Here is a 25,223-nt window from a genome sequence, read left to right as displayed (position 1 = left end):
GAAATGGACTGGAATGGGTGAATTTAACTCAGATGAGCATTATATCTACTACTGTGGGCAGGAATCCCTCAGAAGAAATGGATTGGCCATCATGGTCAACAAAAGAGTCCAAAATTCAGTACTTGGATGCAATCTCAAAAACGACAGAATGATCTCTGTTCGTTTCCAAGGCAAACCATTCAATAACACAGTAATCCAAGTCTATGTCCCAACCAGTAACGCTGAAGAAGCTGAAGTTGAACGGTTCTATGAAGACCTACAAGACTTTTTAGAACTAACACCCAAAAAAGATGTCCTTTTCATTATAGGGGACTGGAATGCAAAAGTAGGAAGTCAAGAAACACCTGGAGTAACAGGCAAATTTGGCCTTGGAATACGGAATGAAGCAGGGCAAAGACTAATAGAGTTTTGCCAAGAGAAGGCACTGGTCATAACAAACACCCTCTTCCAACAACACAAGAGAAGACTCTATACATGGACATCACCAGATGGTCAACACCGAAATCAGATTGATTATATTCTTTGCAGCCAAAGATGGAGAAGCTCTATACAGTCATCAAAAGCAAGACCAGGATCTGACTGTGGCTCAGATCATGAACTCCTTATTGCCAAATTCAGACTTAAATTGAAGAAAGTAGGGAAAACCATTAGACCATTCAGGTATGACCTATATCAAATCCCTTATGATTATACAGTGGAAGTGAGAAATAGATTTAAGGGTCTAGATCTGATAGATAGAGTGCCTGATGAACTATGGAATGAGGTTCATGACACTGTACAGGAGACAGGGATCAAGACCATCCCCATGGAAAAGAAATGCAAAAAAGCAAAATGGCTGTCTGGGGAGGCCTTACAAATAGCTGTGTAAAGAAGAGAAGCGAAAAGCAAAGGAGAAAAGGGAAGATATAAACATCTGAATGCAGAGTTCCAAAGAATAGCAAGAAGAGATAAGAAAGCCTTCTTCAGCGATCAATGTAAAGAAATAGAGGAAAACAACTGAATGGGAAAGACTAGGGATCTCTTCAAGAAAATCAGAGATACCAAAGGAACATTTCATGCAAAGATGGGCTCAATAAAGGAGAGAAATGGTATGAACCTAACAGAAGCAGAAGATATTAAGAAGAGATGGCAAGAATACACAGAAGAACTGTACAAAAAAGATCTTCACAACCCAGATAATCACAACGGTGTGATCACTGACCTAGAGCCAGACATCCTGGAATATGAAGTCAAGTGGGCCTTAGAAAGCATCACTATGAACAAAGCTAGTGGAGGTGATGGAATTCCTGTTGAGCTATTTCAAATCCTGAAAGATGATGCTGTGAAAGTGCTGCACTCAATATGTCAGCAAATTTGGAAAACTCGGCAGTGGCCACAGGACTGGAAAAGGTCAGTTTTCATTCCAATCCCAAAGAAAGGCAACTCCAAAGAATGCTCAAACTACCGCAGAGTTGCACTCATCTCACATGCTAGTAAAGTAATGCTCAAAATTCTCCAAGCCAGGCTTCAGCAATATGTGAACTGTGAACTTCCTGATGTTCAAGCTGGTTTTAGAAAAGGCAGAGGAACCAGAGATCAAATTGCCAACATCTGCTGGATCATGGGAAAACCAAGAGAGTTCCAGAAAAACATCTATTTCGGCTTTATTGACTATGCCAAAGCCTTTGACCGTGTGGATCACAATAAACTGTGGAAAATCCTGAAAGAGATGGGAATACCAGACCACCTGATCTGCCTCTTGAGAAATTTGTATGCAGGTCAGGAAGCAACAGTTAGAACTGGACATGGAACAACAGACTGGTTCCAAATAGGAAAAGGAGTACGTCAAGGCTGTATATTGTCATCCTGTTTATTTAACTTATATGCAGAGTATATCATGAGAAACGCTGGACTGGAAGAAACACAAGAGTCAAGATTGCCAGGAGAAATATCAATAACCTGAGATATGCAGATGACACCACCCTTATGGCAGAAAGTGAAGGGGAACTAAAAAGCCTCTTGATGAAAGTGAAAGTGGAGAGTGAAAAAGTTGGCTTAAAGCTCAACATTCAGAAAATGAAGATCATGGCATCCGGTCCCATCACTTCATGGGAAATAGATGGGGGAAACAGTGGAAACAGTGTCAGACTTTATTTTTCTCGGCTCCAAAATTACTACAGATGTGACTGCAGCCATGAAATTAAAAGGTGCTTACTCCTTGGAAGGAAAGTTATGACCAACCTAGATAGCATATTCAAAAGCAGAGACATTACTTTTCCAACAAAGGTTCATCTAGTCAAGGCTATGGTTTTTCCAGTGGTCATGTATGGATGTGAGAGTTGGACTCTAAAGAAGGCTGAGCACTGAAGAATTGATGCTTTTGAACTGTGGTGTTGGAGAAGACTCTTGAGAACCTTGGACTGCAAGGAGATCCAACCAGTCCATTCTGAAGGAGATCAGCCCTGGGATTTCTTTGGAAGGAATGATGCTAAAGCTGAAACTCCAGTACTTTGGCCACCTCGTGTGAAGAGTTGACTCATTGGAAAAGACTCTGATGCTGGGAGGGATTGGGGGCAAGAGGAGAAGGGGACGACAGAGGATGAGATGGCTGGATGGCATCACTGACTCGATGGACGTGAGTCTCAGTGAACTCTGGGAGTTGGTGATGGACAGGGAAGCCTGGTGTGCTGCGATTCATGGGGTCGCAGAGTCAGACATGACTGAGCGACTGATCTGATCTGATCTGATTGGTGTTTTTCTTTGACTTACTTCACTCTGTAGAATAGGCTCCAGTTTCATCCACCTCATTAGAACTGATTCAAATGCATTCTTTTCAACAGCTGAGTAATATTCCATTGTGTATATACACCACAGCTTTCTTATCCATTCCTCTGCCGATGGACATCTAGGTGGCTTCCATGACCTGGCCATTGTAAACAGAGCTGCCATGAACATTGGGGTACACGGGTCTCTTTCAATTCTGGTTTCCTCACTGTGTTTGCCCAGCAGTGGGATTGCTGAGTCGTATGGCAGTTCTATTTCCAGTTTTTTAAGGAATCTCCACACTGTTCTCCATAGTGGCTGTACTAGTTTGCATTCCCACCAACAGTGTAAGAGGGTTCCCTTTTCTCTGCACCCTCGCCAGCATTTGTTGTTTGTAGACTTTGATAGCAGCCATCTGACTGGCATGAGATGGTGCATCATTGTGGTTTTGATTTGCATTTCTCTGATAATGAGTGATGTTGAGCATCTTCTCATGTGTTTGTTAGCCATCTGTATGTCTTCTTTGGAGAAATGTCTGTTTAGTTCTTTGGCCCATTTTTTGATTGGATCATTTATTTTTCTCGAGCTGAGCTGCATAAGCTGCTTGTATATTTTTGAGATTCTTTGTCAGTTGCTTCATTTGCTATTATTTTCTCCCAATCTGAAGGCTGTCTTTTCACCTTGCTTATAGTTTCCTTCGTTGTGCAAAAGCTTTTAAGGTTAATTAGGTCCCATTTGTTTATTTTTGCTTTTATGTCCATTACTCTGGGAGTTGGGTCATAGAGGATCCTGCTATGATTTACATCAGCGAGTGTCTTGCCTATGTTTTCCTCTAGGACTTTCATAGTTTTGGGTCTTACATTTAGATCTTTGAACCATTTCGAGTTTATTTTCGTGTATGGTGTTAGAAAGTGTTCTAGTTTCACTCTTTCACAAGTAGTTGACCAGTTTTCCCAACACCACTTGTTAAAAGTTGTCTTTTCTCCATTGTATATTCTTGCCTCCTTTGTCAAAGTTAAGGTGCCCATAGGTGCGTGGATTTATTTCTGGGCTTTCTATTTGTTCCGTTGATCTATATTTCTGTCTTTGTGCCAGTACCATACTGTCTTGATGACTGTAGCTTTGTAGTATAGCCTGGAGTCAGACAGGTTGATTCCTCCAGGTCCATTCTTCTTTCTCAAGATTGCTTTGGCTACTCAAGGTTTTCTGTATTTCCATACAAATTGTGAAATTATTTGTTCTAGTTCTCTGAAAAATACTGTTGGTAGCTTGATAGGGATTGCATTGAATCTATAGATTGCTTTGTGTAGTATACTCATTTTCACTACATTGAGTCTTCCAATTTATGAACATGGTATATTTCTCATATTTGTGTCATCTTTGATTTCTTTCATCAGTGTTTTGTAGTTTTCTATGTATAAGTCTTTTGTTTCTTTAGGTAGATTTATTCTTAAGTATTTTATTCTTTTCATTGCAGTGGTGAATGGAATTGTTTCCTTAATTTCTCTGTTTTCTCATTGTTAGTGTATAGGAATGCAAGGGATTTCTGTGTGTTAATTTTATATCTTGCAACTTTACTATACTGATTGATTAGCTCTAGTAATTTTCTGGTGGTGGCTTTAGGGTTTTCTATGTAGACAATCATGTCATCTGCAAACAGTGAGAGTTTTACTTCTTCTTTTCCAATCTGGATTCATTTTTCTTCTCTGATTGCTGTGGCTAAAACTTCCAAAACTATGTTGAATAGTAGTGGTGAGAGTGGGCACCCTTTCTTGTTCCTGACTTTAGGGGAAATGCTTTCAACCTTTCACTGTTGAGGATAATGTTTGCTGTGGGTTTATTGTATATGGCTTTTATTATGTTGAGGTATGTTCCTTCTATGTCTGCTTTCTGGAGGGTCTTTATCATAAATGGATGTTGAATTTTGTTAAAGGGTTTCTCTGCATCTATTGAGATAATCATATGGATGTAATTACTCATAAATTTGGATTTGGTAATTTGGGCTTCCCTGGTCACTCTGTGGTAAAGAATCCATCTGCCAATGCAGGAGATGTGGGTTTGATCCCTCGGTTGGAAAGATCCCCTGGTGTAGGAAATGGAAACCCACTCCAGTGTTCTTGCCTGGGAAATCCCATGGACAGTGGAGTCTGGCAGTCCATGGAGTTGCAAAAGAGTTGGATGCAATTTAGTGACTAAACAAACACACAAACAACAACACTGCCATTGTACTAACCAGTGTATCACTCTTGTAGTGTTTTCTATTTGTCTTGACTATTCTCAGGTTTCCTTTTTTCCTTTATATTTTATTTGGGTTTAGTTTGGAGTAAATAGTCTGTAGCATATGAAACTGCTAGTGAGACACAACAGCATGCATGCAAAGTCCACACAGGAATAAAACTAGGTGGGGGGTCACACAGAATCCTGATTGCTCTTCAGAAGTACCTGGGCTTGGTTAAAATGCAGTTTTTTCCCTCATCCCAGAAGTATGAAATAAAATGTGGAGCAGGCAAGGTGTGTTTTAAGCTCAACAGGTAATTCAGTTGAACCATCAATAGACCCTATTTCCTCCTCCACCTTTGAAGGGTAGGTACAGAAATGAGGGCTGAGAAAACACCTTTAGGGCCACGCTCTTCAGCATTTCCTCAGGGCCACACATCACAGGGCTCAGGCTAGTCTCCAGTCCACAAGTTGGTGTCTGTCTGCACTGCGCACAGCTGAGAGGCTCGCCCTCGTCAGGCCTGGTCTGTGTGTCTCCTTGTCTGCTGTCTGTATCCCAAGGCCAGTGGCCCTCAGGTCCTAACTTGGCTCTGGTCTCCTCACTGTTCCTCCTGATTCCCCGCAGGGTATTTCTAGAAGACTGACAAGTCTTTGTTTCCACCACTCAATAAGACCAGAAATCATCTCTAGGAAGCCAAGCTGAATCTACTCAATCACCACACACATACAGGGCTCTGTCTTTGTTTTATTGTAAATCATTACCATTACAATAATACTGATGGCATGGTGGACTACATTTTTATAAAGCCATTTGGTGTATAGTATGAGCTTTTGTTTGCTGTAAAAAATAGAGGTCAGCCTTAAAATTAACCACAAAAGCCCTAAAAGATGTTAGAAAACATGAATCTCTACCTCTTCAGAGGTAGTTTGGTGCTTCCAGCTCTCCATAGGCAGTTGGAGTTCGCTTATCAAATTTTACTTTCGATGTTCAAATAAGAAAAAAAAGAACTGGAGGATAATGAAACAACTAAACACTTTTTTACTTCAAGCAAGAAGATATATGGTACAGAGACTGAAATAAATCAAGGAAAATGTTTCTGTTAACTGGAAAATAAAAGTAATATCTTAGTGTGACCTTTCACCAAAAAAAATTATAATAATAATTCAAGAGCTATGCTTGAACAGCTGTAACTGGAGGCATTTTAGATTTATAATATACATTTACATATAATGTTATTGTACTCATAAAAGCAGATATTATACAGAGAAACCCGACACATTTTTTCTGTTGTTCTAACAATTCCTCAAAAAGAAATTTTGTTGGGAAAGAATTCTGAAGGTTAAAAAAATTTTTTTACTTAAAAAAAAAAAACAACAAACTGCCAACACCTTTACCATATACAGCCTCTTTTGTGCTGCAGGGGCTGCGGCCCCCATGGGTGGAGCCTGTGTGGGCTTTACTAGTCCCCGTGGTCTCAGCTTCCACTTACTTAGCTTGGTAATACAGACCCTTAGCAAAACAGGATGAAGATGCAAAATGTGACCAAAAAATATGAGAGACTGGGTGGGGAAAAGTTGCATATTCTGCTCAGCTCTTCCCCTGTAAGGTTCTGCTTCTCCTCAGTCAGCAACCTGAGAATGCCTGAGGTGCCTGCATGCGAGCCTTAGGAGAAGCACCCCTGTGGGGGCTGAGAGGTGGCTACTGACCTACCAACCCCTACCTGTCCTTCCAAAGAGGTAGGTGGCCTAGGAGGTGATGCTGACTTGGGGGCATTCTCCAGACTTTCTCTTATTCTGTGTTACTGCTTTGCACTCTGTTTGGCTTGGACTGCAGAGATTTATAGTGCAGCATCTCCTTCTGTTTCCAAGATCTCCTTCGCTCAGGAGCTCAGGTGCATGCTGCACTCCAGATGCTGGGCTTCTTGAGTAATGGTGACTCGGGGAGCAGCCTGACCTGGGTCCAGTGCCCTGGTGGACCCCATGGCCTGCTGGGTAACTCTGCTGGCTGAGGGGGTGGCTCAGGACGCAACAGGGACACATCCCTCTCGGAGAGGAAACGAGAAACCAGCAAAATACAAGGAGTGGGGCCCAAACTCCCTTCTCTTGGCCATGGAGCCTGAGGGACGAGAACCTGGGGGATGTGAAAATTACCTTTGGGGAGCTAACAAACAGTCACCAGATTAAGTGGAAACAGCTTTCTGGGTACTTGCATTTCTAGGTGTCTCCAGACACATTTAAAAGGAATTCTTCAAGACTATGCCTTTTGTTCAGGCCCATTCAGTGTCAAGTTTCACCACGCTGCTCTCCCAAATAGGGCTGGGATCACAGTGAAAGGAGGGCCAGGGCTGGGGTCAGAGTGGAGAGAGGGTCAGGGCTGGGGTCACGGTGGAGAGAGGGTCTGGTAATAGGAACACCACAGCCTACAGTATGCACTCTCATGCCCATTATTATCTCATTTGATCCTTACTCCATCCCTGTGAGGGGAAAGGGCACGTCTGGTTCTTCCGACTGGAGAGACGCAGCACACAGCATGGAAGGCTTAAATACTTTCCACGGCAGAAGGGAGCTTGTGAGCCCTGAAGCCTGGCCCCTTAGTTTGGTCCTGCCACCACTGTTCCTTTGCTATCTCTAGCTCACTTTTGGGAAGTGAGTCATTTCTGTGGCCAAACACACCTGGAAAAGGTGGGTTGCCTTAGCACTTCTCAAATCATCATGAACACAGGCAAGGTGGGAAGGGGAAGGCCCACAACCAAGTTGGCTCCAAGTGTCTCAAATGCATGAATGGGCACAATTAGAACTAGAAGGGTTCTCTGGAGAAATCTATGAAGCCTGAGTCCTAACTCCAGTAAAATCCACTGGTATGCTTATATTCAACATTTTAACACAAAAACAACATTTTGTTAAATATATCTTAGGAGGGGGGAAGGTGGTAATAACGAAAGAAGGGCAAAATCTGTGGTCCCTCTGGGTCCTGAGGCCACAGCAGTGGAGGAGGGAGCACGTCCCACTCCCAGCAGCCCTCGCGGTGCGCTGTGCACTGGGAGCTACGTGGCCTTCAAGCTAACAGCCATGCTGACCATTGGGGATGAGGTGCCTGTTGGCTCCAAGGCTGTTCTTCAAACTGTCTGTCTCTTTGCCTTCCCTGGCTTCTTTCTTCTTCTCTTCCTCTTCTTCCTCTTCATACTCATCCTCACTGTCACTTCTCACATCCCGGATGCTCTGGACAAAGAAAACAACGGGCTGTGAGAGACAGCTTTCCAGAAAGACTCTTAGGTGAATAAGCAAACAAATGGGCCCAGTTCAGAGGTATGACTCCCTTCAGAGAAAACACATATTCATTCACACAACCAAACATTCACCAAGACAGAACATATTAGGAATCATAAAACAAACCTTAACAAACTTAATTGAAATTATGAAAAGTATCTTCACGTCCTAATGGAATTAAGCTAGAAATTGTTATCAAAAAATAGTAGGAAAATTTCAAAACACTTGGAAATTAAACAACACCTTATAAATAAATCAAGGGATCAAAACAGTAAGTCTCAAGGAATACTAGAAAATACTTTTAATTAAAATAAAAATACAACACATTAAACTTGTTCATCTAGTTAAAATAGTGCTTAAAAGGAAATGTATACCTTACAAATGCTTATATTAGAAAAGAAGAAAAGGCTCTATTGATATGAGCTTCCAACTTAAGAAACTAGGGGAAAAAAGAAATGAAAAATAAGCCCAAAGTGAGCAAAAGGGAGGAAATAACAGGGATGAGAAATCAATGAAATTGAAAACAGAGGTTACCTGAGTAGTCTTAAAACTATGAAAAAGAATTAAATATGTAGTTTAAAATCTTCTGAAAAAGAGTATCATCAGGAACAGATGGTTTCACTGGCAAATTCCATGAAACATATAAAGGAGAAAAAACACCAACTCTCTTCCAGAAAAAAAGAAGAGGGAACACATCCCAAATTACTTTATGAGGCCAGATTACCCTGATACCAAAACCAGACAAAGACAGTATAAGAAAATACAACTACATACTGATATCTTTAATGAACACAGACTTTAAAATCCTCAACAAAATGTTCCAAATCACAACTAGCAATGTATAAAAAATAGTACACCATGAGGTTTGTCCCAGTAATGCAAAGCTGGTTCAATATTTGGAAATCAGTGAATGTAACCCATCATATTAATAATATAAAGAAGGGAAAATGATTACATTAATTGATGCAGAAAAATCATATGACAAAATTCAACACCCATTCATGATTTAAAAAAAAAAAAAAAAACTTTGAAAACTCTGCAAAGAAGGACTACTTGATGGTGAATGACTGAATGCTTTCCCTCTAAGACTAGGAACAAGTCTGGATGTTCACTTTCACCATTCCTATTCACACTGCATTGGAAATTCTAGCCAATGAAATAAGGCAGGAAAAAGAAACAAAAGTCATACAAATTGGGAAGAAAGAAATAAAAATATCTTTATCTGCAGAAGACATATTTTTTTTTAACGTTTTACTTTTTTGCTCATGCCATGTGGCATGTGGGATCTTAGTTACCCAACCAGGGATCGAACTTCGACCCCCTGCTTTGAAAGTGTGGAGTCTTAACTGCTGGACTGCCAAGGAAATCCCCAGATGACATAATTATTTATATAGAAAATATAAAGAATCAACCCCAAAATTCCTAGAATTAATATATGAGTTTAAAAGGTCAACATACACAATCTGTCTCTCTGTGTGTCTGTGTATCTTTATGTCTCTGTTCTCTTACTCTCACACACACAATCTTGACTTCTAAACACTAATGTAAATTTAAGTAAGTTAAGTCGCTCAGTTGTGTTCAACTTTTTGCGATCCCATGAACTGTAGCCTGCCAGGCTCCTCCAACCGTGGGATTTTCCAGGCAAGAATACTGGAGTGGGCTGCCATTTCCTTCTCATGTAATAAGCTGAAAATGTCCTAAAAATATTATGTCTTAATTCCTGTAATCTGTGACAGCTAATTTACATGGTGAAGTTTTTTGCACATGTGATTAAATTAAGGATTTTTAGATGAGAGATGATCATGGCTTCATAAGAGGGGCAGAGGGGATTTGACATAGAGGAAAGGAATATGAAGACAGAGGTAGAAACTGCAGTGATGTAGCCATAAGCCAAGGAGTGCTGGCAGCCACCAGCAGTTAGAAGAGCCAAAGAACTGATTTCCTTCATGTGTGAACACACACCTGCCACACAGTTTTGATTTCTACTCAAAACTGATCATAGACTTCTGACCTCCAGAACTTCAGAAAGTAAAGTTTTGTTGTTTTAAGCCACCAAGTTTGTGGCAGTTTGTTACACCAGCCATAGTAAACCAACATGACTAGAAATTCCCAACTAAAACAGAAAGTTAAAAATGAGGAACATTTACAATAGTTTTATAAAACAAAACACTTAGGTACAAGTATAACAAAGCATGTATAGGATCTTCATGTAAAACTCTGATAAAAGAAATCAAAGATCTAAATAACTAAAGAGACATACTATGCTCATGACTTGGAGTTTTAATACAGTAAATATGTTAATTATCCCCAAATTTATGTATAGATTCCACATAATACCAATTAAAATCTTTCCTATAGATAAGCTGATTCTGAAATTTATATGGAGATGCAAAGGAACTAGAATAGAGACAGCAACAATGAAAAAGAAGAATAAAATTGGAAAACTTGAATTACCCAATTTTAAGACTTGACTATAAAGTTACAGTAATAAAGACTGGATGGTATTAGCAAAGGGGTAAACACATAGATCAATGAAACAGAAAAGAGAATCTAGAAATAGACTCACACAAATACGGCCAATTGAGTTTTGACAAAGGTACAAAAACAATTCAATGGAGAAAGGGTAGTCTTTTCAACAACTGATGCTGAAGCAATTAGAAATCCTTAGGCAGAAAGTAAATTTTAACCTTATACAAATGTTAACATAAAATGAATCATAGATTTAAACATAAAAAATAAAACTACAAAACTTTCAGAAGAAAACCTACAACCTAGGGTTGAGTAATGAGTTCTTTGACATGATACAAAAAGCATATTCCATTAAAAAAATGATAAACTGTACTACATCAAAATTAAAACTTTTGCTTTGTAAAAGAAACAGTTTAGAGAATAAAAATACAAGTTGCAAACTGGGAGATATTTGCAAATCCCATATTCAACTTGTAGGATAATAAAACATTCTCATAACAATGTGAAAAAAAATTTTAATGGGAAAATATATAAAAATAGACACTCTATGAGGATAAAGGCTGTCCACGTGAAAAGATATTCAACATCATGAGCCATTAGGAAAATGCAAATTAAAATCATGATTAAAAATTTAATTTAAATTAAAATTAGAATTTTATTCTAAAATTAGAATTAAACTTAAAAATTCTGAGAATACCAAGTGCTGACAAGGATGCAGAGTGACTGGAAGGAACTCTTATACATTGCTGATGGAATGCAAATTGGTATAGACACTTTGTCTCAGCATTCCTACCCCTGAGGATCTATCCTAGAGACAGATACAATATTAATGTTCACACAAAAGCAAATGTTTACAAAAACTCTATTCATAATTGCCAAAAATTGAAAGCAATCCAAATGTTCTTCAACAAGTAAATCAGTAAGCAGTTGTACATCCATAGAGACAAACTTCTGATATTTATAAGACACTGGATGAATCTCAAAGGCTTTAAGTCAAAAGTTTGTTTCCAAAGGTTACCTACCAAAAGACATACTAATGTACTTTTCATGACATTCTTTAAAAGACTAAACTGTCGGGATGGTGAACAGGAAAGTGCTGCCAAGAGCTGGGGTGGAGGGAGGAGCTACTGGAGTGGTAGAATTATTCTATATCCAGATTATAGCAATGGCTACACAAATCTACACTTGTGTTGGAATTCATAGAACTGTACAACAGTACAAAAATATTTTACTGATAAGTTTAAAAATAAAACAAAAGCATTTCTTGTTATAAAGCAAACATGATGGTTTTCCCCAGTAAACATCTGCTAAGTAAAGTATTACTCATGTGGGCATTTTGGTTGTCAGGATATTTTTGCTTTGAGGGATAGGATGTTTCCTGTTTTCTTTATGCAGGAATGTCCTTCCAAGACAGTTCCTAATAAAGAGTTATATGTTTTTCCTTGGCTTCACAGTATTCTGAAAGGAATTTTGCCAGGAAAACTCCTAGAGGAATAAAATTGTTCCCAAGGAAGGCAGATGGAATTGTCACAGATCAGACTTCACTACAAAAGATAAAAGATGGTGTGAACTATTAAAACAATACCAAGAACTCAAGTTCTGTGCAAGGCCAGCGTTGGACATGATCTCTGACTCTCTAAGCTGGTTCACAAATGTATCTATTAACCCTAACCTAGAGCAGAAAAAAAAACATGGAAGGTGAGACTGTTTCCTCACACATCATTTTTCAAAATGACATCTATAACCATAAGGGTTTTCCCTTTTGTGACCTGAAGACTAAAACTGAATACCTCTGGAGCTTCTTGGGGTATGTGTAACCAAACACTTCTTTGTGCAGACAAAGGCCTAAACAAAACCAACAACAATGTACACATTCTGCTGTCTTAATCACAGAAATACAACTCCATAGGCCCTTTTCTATACGTTCTGCTCTTTTCTACAACACAGAAAGTGTCTCAAAATAAACAAAGCTCACTGTAAACCCTGAGGAATAAACTTGGCATCACATCAGTTAAGATGCAACAGAGAGGGCGAGGGCGGGATGATATGGGAGAATGGCACTGAAACATGTAAAACATCATATGTGAAACGAATCGCTAGTCCAGGTTTGATGCATGATACAGGGTGCTCGGGGCTGGTGCACTGGGATGACCCAGAGGGTCATGGGGAGGGAGGTGTGAGGGGGGTTCAGGATGGGGAACACATGTACACTCATGGTGGATTCAAGTCAATCTATGGCAAAACCAATACAATATTGTAAAGTAAAATAAATAAATTAATTAAAAATAAATAAATAGATAAAAATAAAAATTAGAGGGGGAAAAAAAAAAAAACCAATGCAACAGAGAAAGGCAACCTTTCCACAACTGGCTGGGAGCCAGGATCAGAGTGCTGCCCCCTGCAGACAGAGTCCTTCAGGGGAGAGCCATGCTTGGTTGATGTTTGCTTTCATGGACAATGCCCCTTGGCTCTCCTTCTCATTATTTAAATGATTTTTGTAGGGAACAAGGGGAAATCTGAATCAGAACAAAGAAACTAATTTCTCCCTGAAAGTGAAAGTATGAACTGTTAGTCGCTCGGTTCTGTCTGACTCTTTGTAACCCCCCTCCACTCCCCGTCATGGACTGTAGCCCACCAGCTCCTCTGTCCCTTGGATTCTCCAGGCAAGAACAGTGGAGTGGGTTACTATTCCTTTATCCAGGAGATCTTCCTGACTCAGGGTCTCCTGCACTGCAGGCAGATTCTTTACCGTCTGAGTCACCACTGACTCCGCCCCTAATTTCTTCTTAGAAAGGCATACTAGCATCTTTCCACTCCATTAAAAGGTATTTATGTATTTACTTATGGCTGTGTTGGGTCTTCTTGCTGCACTCGGGCTTTCTCTAGCTGCAGAGAGCAGAGGCTGCGCTCTAGCTGCGCTGCACAGGCTTCTCACTGCAGTGGCTTCACTTGTGGAGCACGGGCTCCAGGCGCACAGGCTCCAGTAGCTGCGGCACGCAGGCGTAGTAGCTGGGGCTCTCAGTCTCCAGAGCTCGGGCTCAGTAGTTGTGGCACATGCACTTGGTTGCTCTGCGGCGCGTGGGACCAGGGATTGAACCTGTGTTTCCTGCACTGGCAGGTGTATTCTTAACCACTGGACCACCAGGGAAGTCCACTTCCACCCCTTTCTCCGGACTTGAGAAGCTGCTCTGGCTGAGAGATAAATTCACCCTGGAGGATGCTCACCACAGCCTGAAGCCACATCCTACATTCAGCACCCTCACCTCCAAGAAGAGGGCCTGGACCATATAGGGACTTTGGAAATGTATGACATCCTCACAGTCAGAAAGATTGACTTTCTGAACACTGTTGACTTTTAGTGAGCATTGGCTCGGGATGCCATACATCTAGCAATGTGCATGACACCCAAATGTCCTCCCAGACCTGCCTTGGTAATTATCCAGGCCTGGAACCGAACTCCATTTTACATTCAGGCACAGGAATTCTTGCATGGTTAATATATTCTCAATTCTTCAGGAATGCAACTACATACATAAATCAAAGGAAGACTATACTTCATTTTGTTCAGAACTTTACAATTTCAGAAAGCCATGTCACGGATGGCAACTCTACCAGTGGCATTTAAGACTGCACCATCTGAATTTGCAGCTGCCCCACTCACGGAGAGTCTCCACATAAGCAAACACAGCACCTGTCAACATGGCACATTCTCTAGTGCTCTCAGGTGCACGTTACACATGAAACGCATATTTTATTTCATCTTATTTCTTTTTTATTACAGTTGGGGCACTATATTGCTTTTTTGAAATTATGCTTTTGGGTGAGTGCTATTACTAGGAATTTAAATTCAGGCTAGTGAAGGGAGTGTGGGTCCAGTAGAATGGAGAACCGCTGCCCTTGGTGGTGAAGCTCAGAAAGGATTTCCTGTTACTAAGAGTTGTTAGATGCATGATGAATGGTTGCACGTTATACAAACTTTAATAGTGTAAACTGGAAATTGAATGTAATGTAAATTGGAAATAAATATTAATAAAACCTCATATTATATTCAATTTCATCTTGTATATGCTACCTGTAATACGACAACAATGGCATCCTTAAAGGGTTACTTTTTTCCACTGCCTTGAAAATCCTCTGTTCTCTGCCTGCTCATCCTTCCCTCCTGCCTAATCACTGGAATCACTGATCTTTTTATTTTGCCATAGTTTTGTCTTTTCCAGAATGCCTTGTTGTTAGAATAATACAGTATTTAGCTTTTAAAATTAGCTTCTTTCACTTAATAACAAACATTACTAAATAAAAAGAAACAAGCTATTAAGTTTTTTCACAGTTAATAGCTCATTTCTTTTTACTGCTGAAGACTATTCCATTGTCTGGATGCACATACCACAGTTATGCATCTACTCATGTATTGGAGGACATCTTGGTTGCTTCCAAGTGTTGGTAATTATAAATGAAAGTGCTATAGACACCCACACTATAAATGTGCATGTGCCAGGCACCAAACTAAGCAGTTAGTATGAACAATACCATTTCCTCCTCACAGCAATCCTAGGATATAGCACCCTTCTCTTTACTTTCATAGGGAGGAAAATGAGGCTTAGAGGGCTTGAGTAACTTTTTCAAGGTCACACAATCATGAGAGGCATATAGGATGAAAACCCTGATCTAAAGTTAGACACTTTGAACCACAGTGCTCTACAAACCCCTGCTGGAATACTTGGAGATACAGGGCATCCAGGGGGTCAGACAGACACTGACATACCTTATTCTATTCTATTTCATTTAAAAATGATACAAAACTGATTTGGCAACCTATTAATGATCTTCAACCCCCAGTTTAAAAAACCTTGACTAAGGTGTGCTAGAAAAAAATGACGCTTTTCTAAATCAGCTGAAATCCGGAAAGTTTAAGATATAAACTACAATCTATATTCTGCAAAGTACCTTCTCAAAAGGTAAATCTTTTCCAGAAATTACAATACTTAATAAAAATAAAAAATAAGTCAAGCAAGCTCTAGGGGAACAAGGAATCTACTAATAAATACTTGTTAAAAGTCAAGCCACAGTGTTTTCTGGAACTCTACCTGTCTGCCTTGATGAGATGACAAGACTGCTTGTACCAACAGCAGTGAGTCTTCTCTTGCAATCAGCCAGCTTCTTTTCTTGTATTGCCCTTCTCTTTGCTTGCTCTCTGCACACCAGTACCCCTTACTTCCCTATTTCTTAGTTGTTCCTGAGCTTGTAGAACTGGTCTCATGTAACTCGTTGGCCCTAACCCATCCCATAAATCATTAAGGACCAGAGAAAATCCATGCAAAAAGAAGGATCCAAAAATATCCAAGGATCTTCTTTGAAGAGTAAAGGGTGAATCTGGGCTTCAGCAAGCAAAGGACTGTAGTCACTGGGTGCACAACTCTTACATGTGCCAAGCATGTTGCAGCACACACGCTCCTTATTACCTGCTGCCAGCTGCCCTTGTTGAAGGGTTAGCTGTGTCATTACAGACATCACATTACTATTCTGATAACATTAGATAACTTTATGGAATTAGCAAAGATATCTAATACTTAACTGGTTGTTTTCCAGAAATGATGTGGGTCCTCTAGAATACATACTAACAATGTTATTCATTCCACAATTGGAACTTCATGAGTATAATTTCTGCAAGGTCTTTTAAAAGTACCTCCTTCCTCTTCTCAGCAACTCCCTTCAGTTATACAAAGTGATGGTGAAAATGAAGAACAAGTTACTTGTATAAAAGAGAACTTGTTACTGGTCTTAATAAGGGCTTTGGAACCCTCACATCACCAGTGGCACAAGTACTGGCAAATATCATTAGCCTGGCACTCCAAAAGGGCAGAGAAGACTTGCATTCAGAGGATGGTGTTGAAGTCACAGTCACTGTGAAGGAAGGCGTGCAATCAGTCTGTCTGAGAGCATCCCATACCCTGAGAGAAACAGCAACTCTGCAGCTGGGACTGAAATATTCTCCCCTAGATTAAAGGCAATTGAAACCAACTTTCCCCTTTGAAAGGCATGTTCTAGGAGCAGGGGCACAGAGCTTAACTGAAGCGTGTTCAAAGACTCGTTCACCCAAGCACGGGAGAATCCTAAAGCAATGGACACACTTCCAACTTCTCCTAGTTATCCTTTTTCTTTGGGAGTGGGGCTCATGAAAAAATGCTTGAACCTGTAACATGACACAGTAATTTGCTCTGGCTGGTGTCAAATGTCTCAGACACAGGGTACAGGACCAAGACCATGTCTCAGCTTCCTCAGTCCTGAGTTGGAGTCAGCAGTATTGAAAACATACCCTATAGCTGGCTTATTCATGGCTCCCAATTTTTTGCAACTGGTCTGTATACATAGAGTCCCTCTTCTTGATCTTCAGAACCAGGCTTAAAGGTTTCTTGCTTTGTAAACTGTCCCAACTCACCAGTATAAAATATATTCTATTTTCCACAGATGGTGTTTATTTTCATTACATTTGCTGCTATCTATATATCTAATTTCCTTAAGAAATTATTTCACTTTTCTAAGGCTTATAGGCTTTTAAAAATTAACTTCTAAAAGAAAAAGTAAGTTTTAGGGATAGGTAGATTCTGGAGAACATCTGGTCAGTCACATTTATTTTCCAGAAGAGATTAAAGCTACAGTAGTTGATCCCAGACAGCTCAGTGACTCGGTTTAGTGGAGAAGAACTCAAATTATAAAATGTGGCTCTTGATAAAAGTGCATGGATTTCTTTAATATTCTCTATATTACCTGAAAATAAATTTAAAAGACTGTGTGGTAATCATCAAGTTGTGATGTAGAAAATGATTTGATATCATAAACATACTTTGCTTTGGGGATTAAAACCATTAAATTAAGCATATTTTCTATACATTCTGCATCCTTTCAACACAATTTTAAATTCAATAGCCTGAAAGTTCCACAACTCTAGTTCAGCAAAAATATACAAAACCATTTTGAAAAAAATCTTCAGGATTTAAGTAAGCAACATTTAGGAAATAACCATGAAAAGACAGAGGGTTAAGTATACAGCCCAGAAAATGAGTACTAAAATCTAAATGTTAAAGTTTGTTTCGAACGTTAGCATCAAACAAAGAATTCATATGCACCATTAAGAGAAAAAATTCAACATGACAGAAAAGCAGATAAAAGATATAAACAGATGACTCACAGAAGAGACGGCTATAGACAACTATACAAAATGCTCAAGCTTAGTAATAAGAAAAATGCTAATTAAAATAAGACAAAAATCTCATGTTCATCAAACTGGTAACTATTGAAATGTCTGATGGCGAGGATGTGGGGCAAGAGAGACTCTCGAAGATGGCAGAGGAGTCAGTGGATGTGGAGTACATCTCTCTCCACAGATACACCAGGAATACACTCTCAGACACAGAAGCACGCGCAGAACACCAGCTTAGAGCAGACAGGAGTAACTGACCAGTGGAAAAGAATATATAGAACCATGCAAAACTAGTTAGGACAAAGGAACTGGGGGAAAAACAGGAGTATTAGGAGGACTGGTGGAAAAGGAAATGGCAACCCACTCCATTATTCTTGCCTGGAGAATTCTACGGACAGAGGAGCCTGGTGGCTAATTTCCATGGCATCACAAAGAGTCAGACATGACTGAGCATGTACACACACACACACACACACATACACACACACACAGTAGAATTGGACCAGCCCTCGGTGGGTGGGGGAACTGAAGCAGGGGTCTGATCCCCACATCGGGACAACTGTCTGAGTCAGAGGAGAAACATTTAAGGCTGAGAGTGAAACAGCTGATCTGTGGCAGCGCAAACTGAATGAGAATCAGACAGTCCTTGCTGCAGCCACACATATGCCGGGCAGGAACGTGGGTCTCCTGGAAGGGACAGCGACTGGAGTTTAGGGATTGTGGAACAATCCCAGGGTGAGGGCTGCTGTTGACTGCGGAGAGACGGACTGAGGGGATATGAGGGAGGAGATTGTGAGGGGAAATGCCTGTGGAGGAAAGCCAGGCAGCCACAGAAGCAAGAGGATACTGCTCAGTCACGCGTAGGGGGTGGAGCCATCACCATAGCCTCTCTCCCCCCACAGGCCAGTAACAGCAGCTGAACAATAGAGAGGCTGGCCCATCAAACTATGGAGGCACTGAACTACAGAGTAGGACCCCAGTCAGGGGGGCCCTCTATGTTCCTGACACACTGAACAACAGAGAAGGACCTAGACAAGGGAGCCCTCTAAGTGCCTGAAGGGGCAGAGGTATGGAGAAAGACTGGCCAAAGAGGCCTTCTGATCGCCAGCTACAAATGGCTCGAAAAAGACTCTGATAGGGCCATGACTCCTGTCTCGGAGGCAGTCAGAGTCCCTGCACACTTGGTGCTGCCAGGGTCCCTGCAAGTCAAACAGCTGTGCCACCTTCACGCTCAATCTTCAATGAGGCAGAGCAGCCACAGGCAAAAAATGTCTTGCGTCTATGCGTGCAGGGTCGCTTCAGTCGTGTCAACTCTTTGCGACCCTGTAGACTGTGGCCTGCCAGGCTTCTCTGTCAGGGAGGAGGGTTCTACAGGCAAGCATACTGGAGCATATTGGCCAAAACTGGTTGCCATACCCTTCTAGATCACTATATTTCCTGCTGCCCTAGCCGCCAACCCCGCTGAGTACCTGGTGCTGCCAGGACCCCTGCGACCTAAGCAACTGCACCACCTCCATACCTGGTGGCAAACCCAAGTCCTCCAGGGCAGCCTCAGGAGCTAACCCCAGTGGACGACCCACAGGTAGAGGTGGAAATAAAACTACAATTGAAACCCAGGGGCAGTGTGGCTAAGGAAGAAGACCCAAATCCCTCCCACCAGCTGTACAAGCTACAGATTAAATCCACACAATCAACTAGGCAGACTCTGTGTCTATGGAATATGTAAAAGGTCATTGAGAGCTCCTACAAAAGAATACGCACTAGTTCTGATAGCTGTGGACCATGGAGGCAAGAACACACAGGAGTAGGACAAGATTGGAATCTGAGCTGCCCTACAACAAATCCAGAGATCAGCATAGTGTTGGAGGGCATCCTAGGGAGGTGAGGTGGACTGTGATTCCCAGTGAGGGAAAGAACTCTAACAGCAGTGACTCAAGAAAAACATTTATTATTCTTATGTTTTGACTTGTTCTGTAGAATCTTTTGGAATTTTTTTCTTTTTTTCCCCCTCTGCTGTAGTTGTTGATTTTATTGGCACTATGAAATCCAATTAAGCTTTTTATTTTTTCTCAGTCACATTTTTTATTGTTGTTATAAACCTCTGCCTCTGCATTGGGCTTTTGCAGTTCTGTGGAGTTTTCCTTTTACTTTTTTTTTTTTTTTCTCTTTTTTACTTTTAATTTTTTAAACCTATTATTATTTTGTCTGCATTTATTCCTTTGTTTGCTTTTCCTACTGTTCTTTTCCCCTTGCAGTTAATCTTAAACATACATAAATCTTCTTTATCTACCTCTATTTAACTTTGCATCTCTATTTTTCCTCTTTCCTTTCTTTCCTTTCCACTCAACATATTTGTTAGTTTTATTTTCATTGCTTTATCCCCAATTGGCACCTTGCTTTAGTTTTGTTTTCCAGTTTGTACTTTAGTTAGTTTTGTTCTGGTAGATATGACTTTTGGTTTCCTACGTTCACCGGGTCAATTTGCTTACGTGTGTATATGTATATGTGTGTATTCAGTCACACTTGTTATTGTAATAAACCTCTACTCTACATTGGGCTTTTGCAGTTCTGCGGAGTTTCCCTTTTTTTCTTTCTTCCATTTTTTTCTTTTCTCTTTTTTATAATTTTCATTTTTAAAACCTATTATTATTTTTTCTATATTTATTCCTTTGTTTGCCTTTCCTACTGTTCTTTTCCCCTTGCTGTTAATCTTTAATGTATAAAAATCTTCTTCATCTACCTCGATTTAACTTTGCATATCTATTTTTTATTTCTTTCTTTTCCTCTCAACATATTTATTAGTTTTGTTTTCAGGGCTTTATTCCCCACTTGGCACCTTGCTTTAATTTTGTTTTCCAGTTTGTGCTTTAATTTGTTTTGTTCTTAACTGGTAAATATAATTTTTTATTTCCTTTGTTCACTGGTTCAATCTATGTACTTTATTTTTGTTGGACTGTTTTGACTTTGCTCATGGGTATATATGTATATGTGTATATTCCATTATTTTAATTATTATTTTCCTGATTTTGTAACTGTCATTTGTCTGGGGATCATCTTTTGTTTCTCATTTTTGGATATTTGTTTTAATCTCACTTAATGCCATAACAAACCATTTGTGGAATCTTTGTTCCTGACCAGAGATCAAGCCCTGAGCCTTTGGAGTGGGGGCACTGACTCCAAGACCCTAGACTACCAGACAACTAACCCTAGGGGGTATCAAATAGTGAGAACTCACACAAAGGAAACCACTTGAATACAAGACCCGGCATCACCCAACTACCAGTAGCACCCTGTGCAGGACGCCTCATCTAAACAACAAACAAAACAAAAATATAAACTCAATCATCAGAAGACAGGATTACCACCTCACTCAGCCTTGCCCATCAGAGGAAAAACAAACAAACAAACAAGTCAGCACAAATCTCACCCTATACAAAGCTTACACAAACCATGGACCAATCTAAGAAGGGCAGAAACCAAAAGGAAGAAAGAATTCAACCTCCTTCAAGGAAAAAAATTCAACTTTCCTTGCAGGCTGGGAAAAGGAGACCTCAAGCACAATAAGTTAAAAAAAAAAATGAAAAGACAGAGAAATACTACACAAATGAAGGAACAAACTAGAAACACAGAGGTCCAAATAAATGAAGCAGAAATAGGCAAACTGTCTGAAAAAGAATTCAGAATAATGACAGTAAAGATGATCAAAAACCTTGAAAACAAAATGGAGAAAATGCAAGAAACAATTAACAAAGACCTAGAAGAATTAAAGAATAAATATACAGAGACAAACTACAGAATTACTGAAATTAAAAATATTCTAGAAGGAATCAATAGCAGAACATCTGAAGCAGAAGAACAAATAAGTGAGTTGGAAGATAAAATGGTAGAAATAACTTCTGAAGAGCAGAATAAAGTAAAAAGTATTAAAAGAACTAAGGAGAGTCTGAGAGACCTCTGGGACAATATCAAATACACCAACATTCAAATTATAGGGGTCCCAGGAGAAGACGAGAAAAAGAAAGGGTATGCGAAAACTTTTGAAGAGATTATAGTTGAAAATTTCCACAACATGGAAAAGGAAATAGTCAATCAAGTTCAAGAGGCACAAAGAGTCCCATACAGGAGAAACCCGAGGAGAAACATGTTAAGACATATACTCATCAAACTAACAAAGACTAAACACAAAGAAAGAATATTAAAAGCAGCAAGGGAGAAGCAACAAGTAACATACAAGGGAAACCCCATATGCTTAACAGCTGATCTTTCAGTAGGAACTCTGAAGGCTAGAAGGGAATGGCAGAATATATTTAAAGTACTGAAAGGGAAAAATCTACAACCAAGATTACTGTACCTGGCAAGGATCTCATTCAAAATTGATAGAGAAATAAAAAGCTTTCCAAACAAGCAAAAGTTAAGAGAATTCAGTGCCACCAAACAGTTTTATGACAAATGTTAAAGGGACTTATATGGTCAAGAAATACAAGAAAAGAAAAAAGATCTACAAAATCAACTCCAAACAATTAAGAAATGGCAATAGGAACATATACATCAATAATTACTTTAAATATAAATGGATTAAATGCTCCAATCAAAAGACATAGACTGACTGAATGGATACAAAAACAAGACCCATATATATGCGGTCTACAAGAAACCCAATTTAGACCTAAAGATACATATAGACTGAAAGTGAGAGAGTGGAAAAATATATTCCATGCAAATGGGAAGCAAAAGAAAGCTGCAGTAGCTATCGTCATATCAGATGGAATAGATCTTAAAGAAGATTACAAGAGATAAGGAAGGACACTACATAATGATCAAGGGATCAATCCAAGAGGAAGACAAAACTATTGTGAATATCTATGCACCCAACATAGGAGCACCTCAATACATGAGACAAACACTAACAGACATAAAAGGAGAAATTGACAGTAACACAGTGATAGTAGGAGACTTTAACACCCCACTCACACCAATGGACAGATCATCAAAACAGAAAATTAATAAGGAAACACAAGTCTTAAATGATACATAAGATGAGATGGATCTCATTGATATCTTCAGGACATTCCATCCAAATGCAGAAGAATACAACTTCTTCTCAAGTGCACATTCTCCAGGATAGACCACATCTTGGGTCACAAATCAAACTTCAGTAAATTTACGAAAACTGAAATCATTTCAAGCATCTTGTCTGACCACAACACTGTGAGGTTAGATTATCAATTACAAAAAAAAAAACTGTAAAAAACACAAACACATGGAGATTAAACAACATTTCTAAATGACCAACAGATTACTAAAGAAATCAAAAGGGAAATGAAAAAATTTCTAGAAGCAAATGATAATGAAAACACAACAACTCAAAACCTATGGGATGCAGCAAAGGCAGTCCTAAGAGGGAAGTTTATAGCAATACAATCCTACCTCAAGAAACAAGAAAAACATCAAATAGACAACCTAACTTTACATCTAAAACAACTGGAAAAAGAACAAAAAAAACCCCAAAATTAGTAGAAGGAAAGAAATCATAAAGATCTAAGCAGAAATGAATGAAAAAGAAATGAAAGAAACAATAGTAAAGATTAATAAAACTAAAAGCTGGTTCTTTGAGAAGATAAACAAAATTGACAAACCTTTAGCCAGACTCATCAAGAAAAAAAGAGAAAAGAATCAAATCAACAAAATTAGAAATTAAAAAGGAGAGGTTACCATAGACAATGCAGAAATACAAAGGATTATAAGAGACTATTATGAACAACTATATGGCAATAAAATAGATAACCTGGAAGGAATGGACAGATTCTTAGAAAAGTTCAATCTTTCAAGACTGAACCAGGAAGAAATAGAAGTTATGAAAAATCTAATTACAAGCACTGAAACTAAAGCTGTGATCAAAAATCTCCCCAAAACAAAAGCCCAGGACCAGATGGCTTAACAGGAGAATTCTATCAAACATTTAGAGAAGAGCAAATGCCTATCCTTCTAAAACTCTTTCAAAAAATTTCAGAGGAAGGAACACTGCATTTCTGGGAGGCCACCATCACCCTGATACCAAAACCAGACAAAGACAACACACAAAAAAAGAAAATTACAGGCCAATATCACTGATGAACATGGATGCAAAAATCCTCAACAAAATTTTAGCAAACAGAATTCAGCAACACATCAAAAGCTCATACACCATGATCAACTTGGGTTTATTCCAGGGACACAAGGATCCTTCAATATATGCAAATCAGTCAATGTGATACACCATATTAACAAATTGAAAGATAAAACCATATGATAATCTCAACAGATGCAGAAAAAGCATTTGATAAAATTCAGCACCCATTTATGATTAAAACTCTTCAAAAAAATGGGCATAGAAAAAACATACCTTGACATAGTAAAGGCCATTTATGATAAGCCTTCAGCAAACATTATTCTCAATGGTGAAAAACTGAAAGCATTCCCCTTAAGATCAGTAACAAGACAAAGGTGTCCACTTTCACCACTATTATTCAACATAGTTCTGGAAGTCCTAGCTACAGCAAGCAGAGAAGAATAAGAAATAAAAGGGATCCAGATTGGAAAAGAAGAAGTAAAGCTCTTGATATTTGCAGATGACATGATATTGTACATAGAAAACCCTAAAGATAGTGTCAGAAAATTACTAGAGCTAATCAGTGAATTTAGCAAAGTCACAGGATACAAAATCAATACACAGAAATCACTTGCATTTCTATATACTAACGATGAAAAATCAGAAAGAGGAATCAAGAAGTCAATCCCATTCATGATTGCAACAAAAAGAATTAAATATCTAGGAATAAACCTACCTAAGAAGACAAAAGAACTGTATAGAAACAATTATAAGACACAAATGAAAGAAATCAAAGATGACATAAACAGGTGGAGAGATATTCCATGTTCCTTGATAAGAAGAATCAATAGTGTAAAAATGACTCTACTACCAAACACAATCTACAGATTCAATATGACCCCTATCAAACTACCAATGGGATTTTTCACAGAAGTAGAACAAAAAACTTCACAGTTTATATGGAAACACAAAACACCCCAGAAAGCCAAAGCAGTCTTGAGAAACAAGAATGGAGCTGGAGGAATCTACCTTCCTGACTTCAGATTATATTACAAAGCTACAGTCATCAAGAGAGTATGGTACTGGCACAAAAACAGAAATACAGAACAATGGAACAAGACAGAAAGTCCAGAAATAAACCCATGCACCTATGGGTACCTTATTTTTGACAAAGGAGGCAAGAATATACAATGAGGCAAAGACAGCCTCTTCAATAAATGGTACAGGGAAAACCGGACA

At 39.3% G+C, this 25,223-nt stretch overlaps 1 protein-coding gene and 1 pseudogene across 1 annotated transcript in view; both read right to left on the bottom strand.

Annotated features, from left to right (window-relative positions):
- LOC102284005 (small ribosomal subunit protein uS3-like) overlaps positions 1–6,941 on the bottom strand; it is a 29,097-nt pseudogene extending 22,156 nt beyond the window's left edge.
- Positions 6,942–8,019: 1,078 nt separating this feature from the next.
- CERS3 (ceramide synthase 3) overlaps positions 8,020–25,223 on the bottom strand; it is a 143,062-nt gene continuing 125,858 nt past the window's right edge. Inside the window, exon 10 of the mRNA XM_005888958.2 lies at positions 8,020–8,178. Coding sequence (XP_005889020.2) covers positions 8,020–8,178 — 159 coding nt within the window. The remainder of the gene's footprint in view (positions 8,179–25,223) is intronic.

This window comes from Bos mutus, chromosome 21 (genome assembly GCF_027580195.1).
Source record: "Bos mutus isolate GX-2022 chromosome 21, NWIPB_WYAK_1.1, whole genome shotgun sequence".
In the NCBI taxonomy this organism is placed as follows: Eukaryota; Metazoa; Chordata; class Mammalia; order Artiodactyla; family Bovidae; genus Bos; species Bos mutus.
This window is presented reverse-complemented; position numbering and strand designations above follow the sequence as displayed.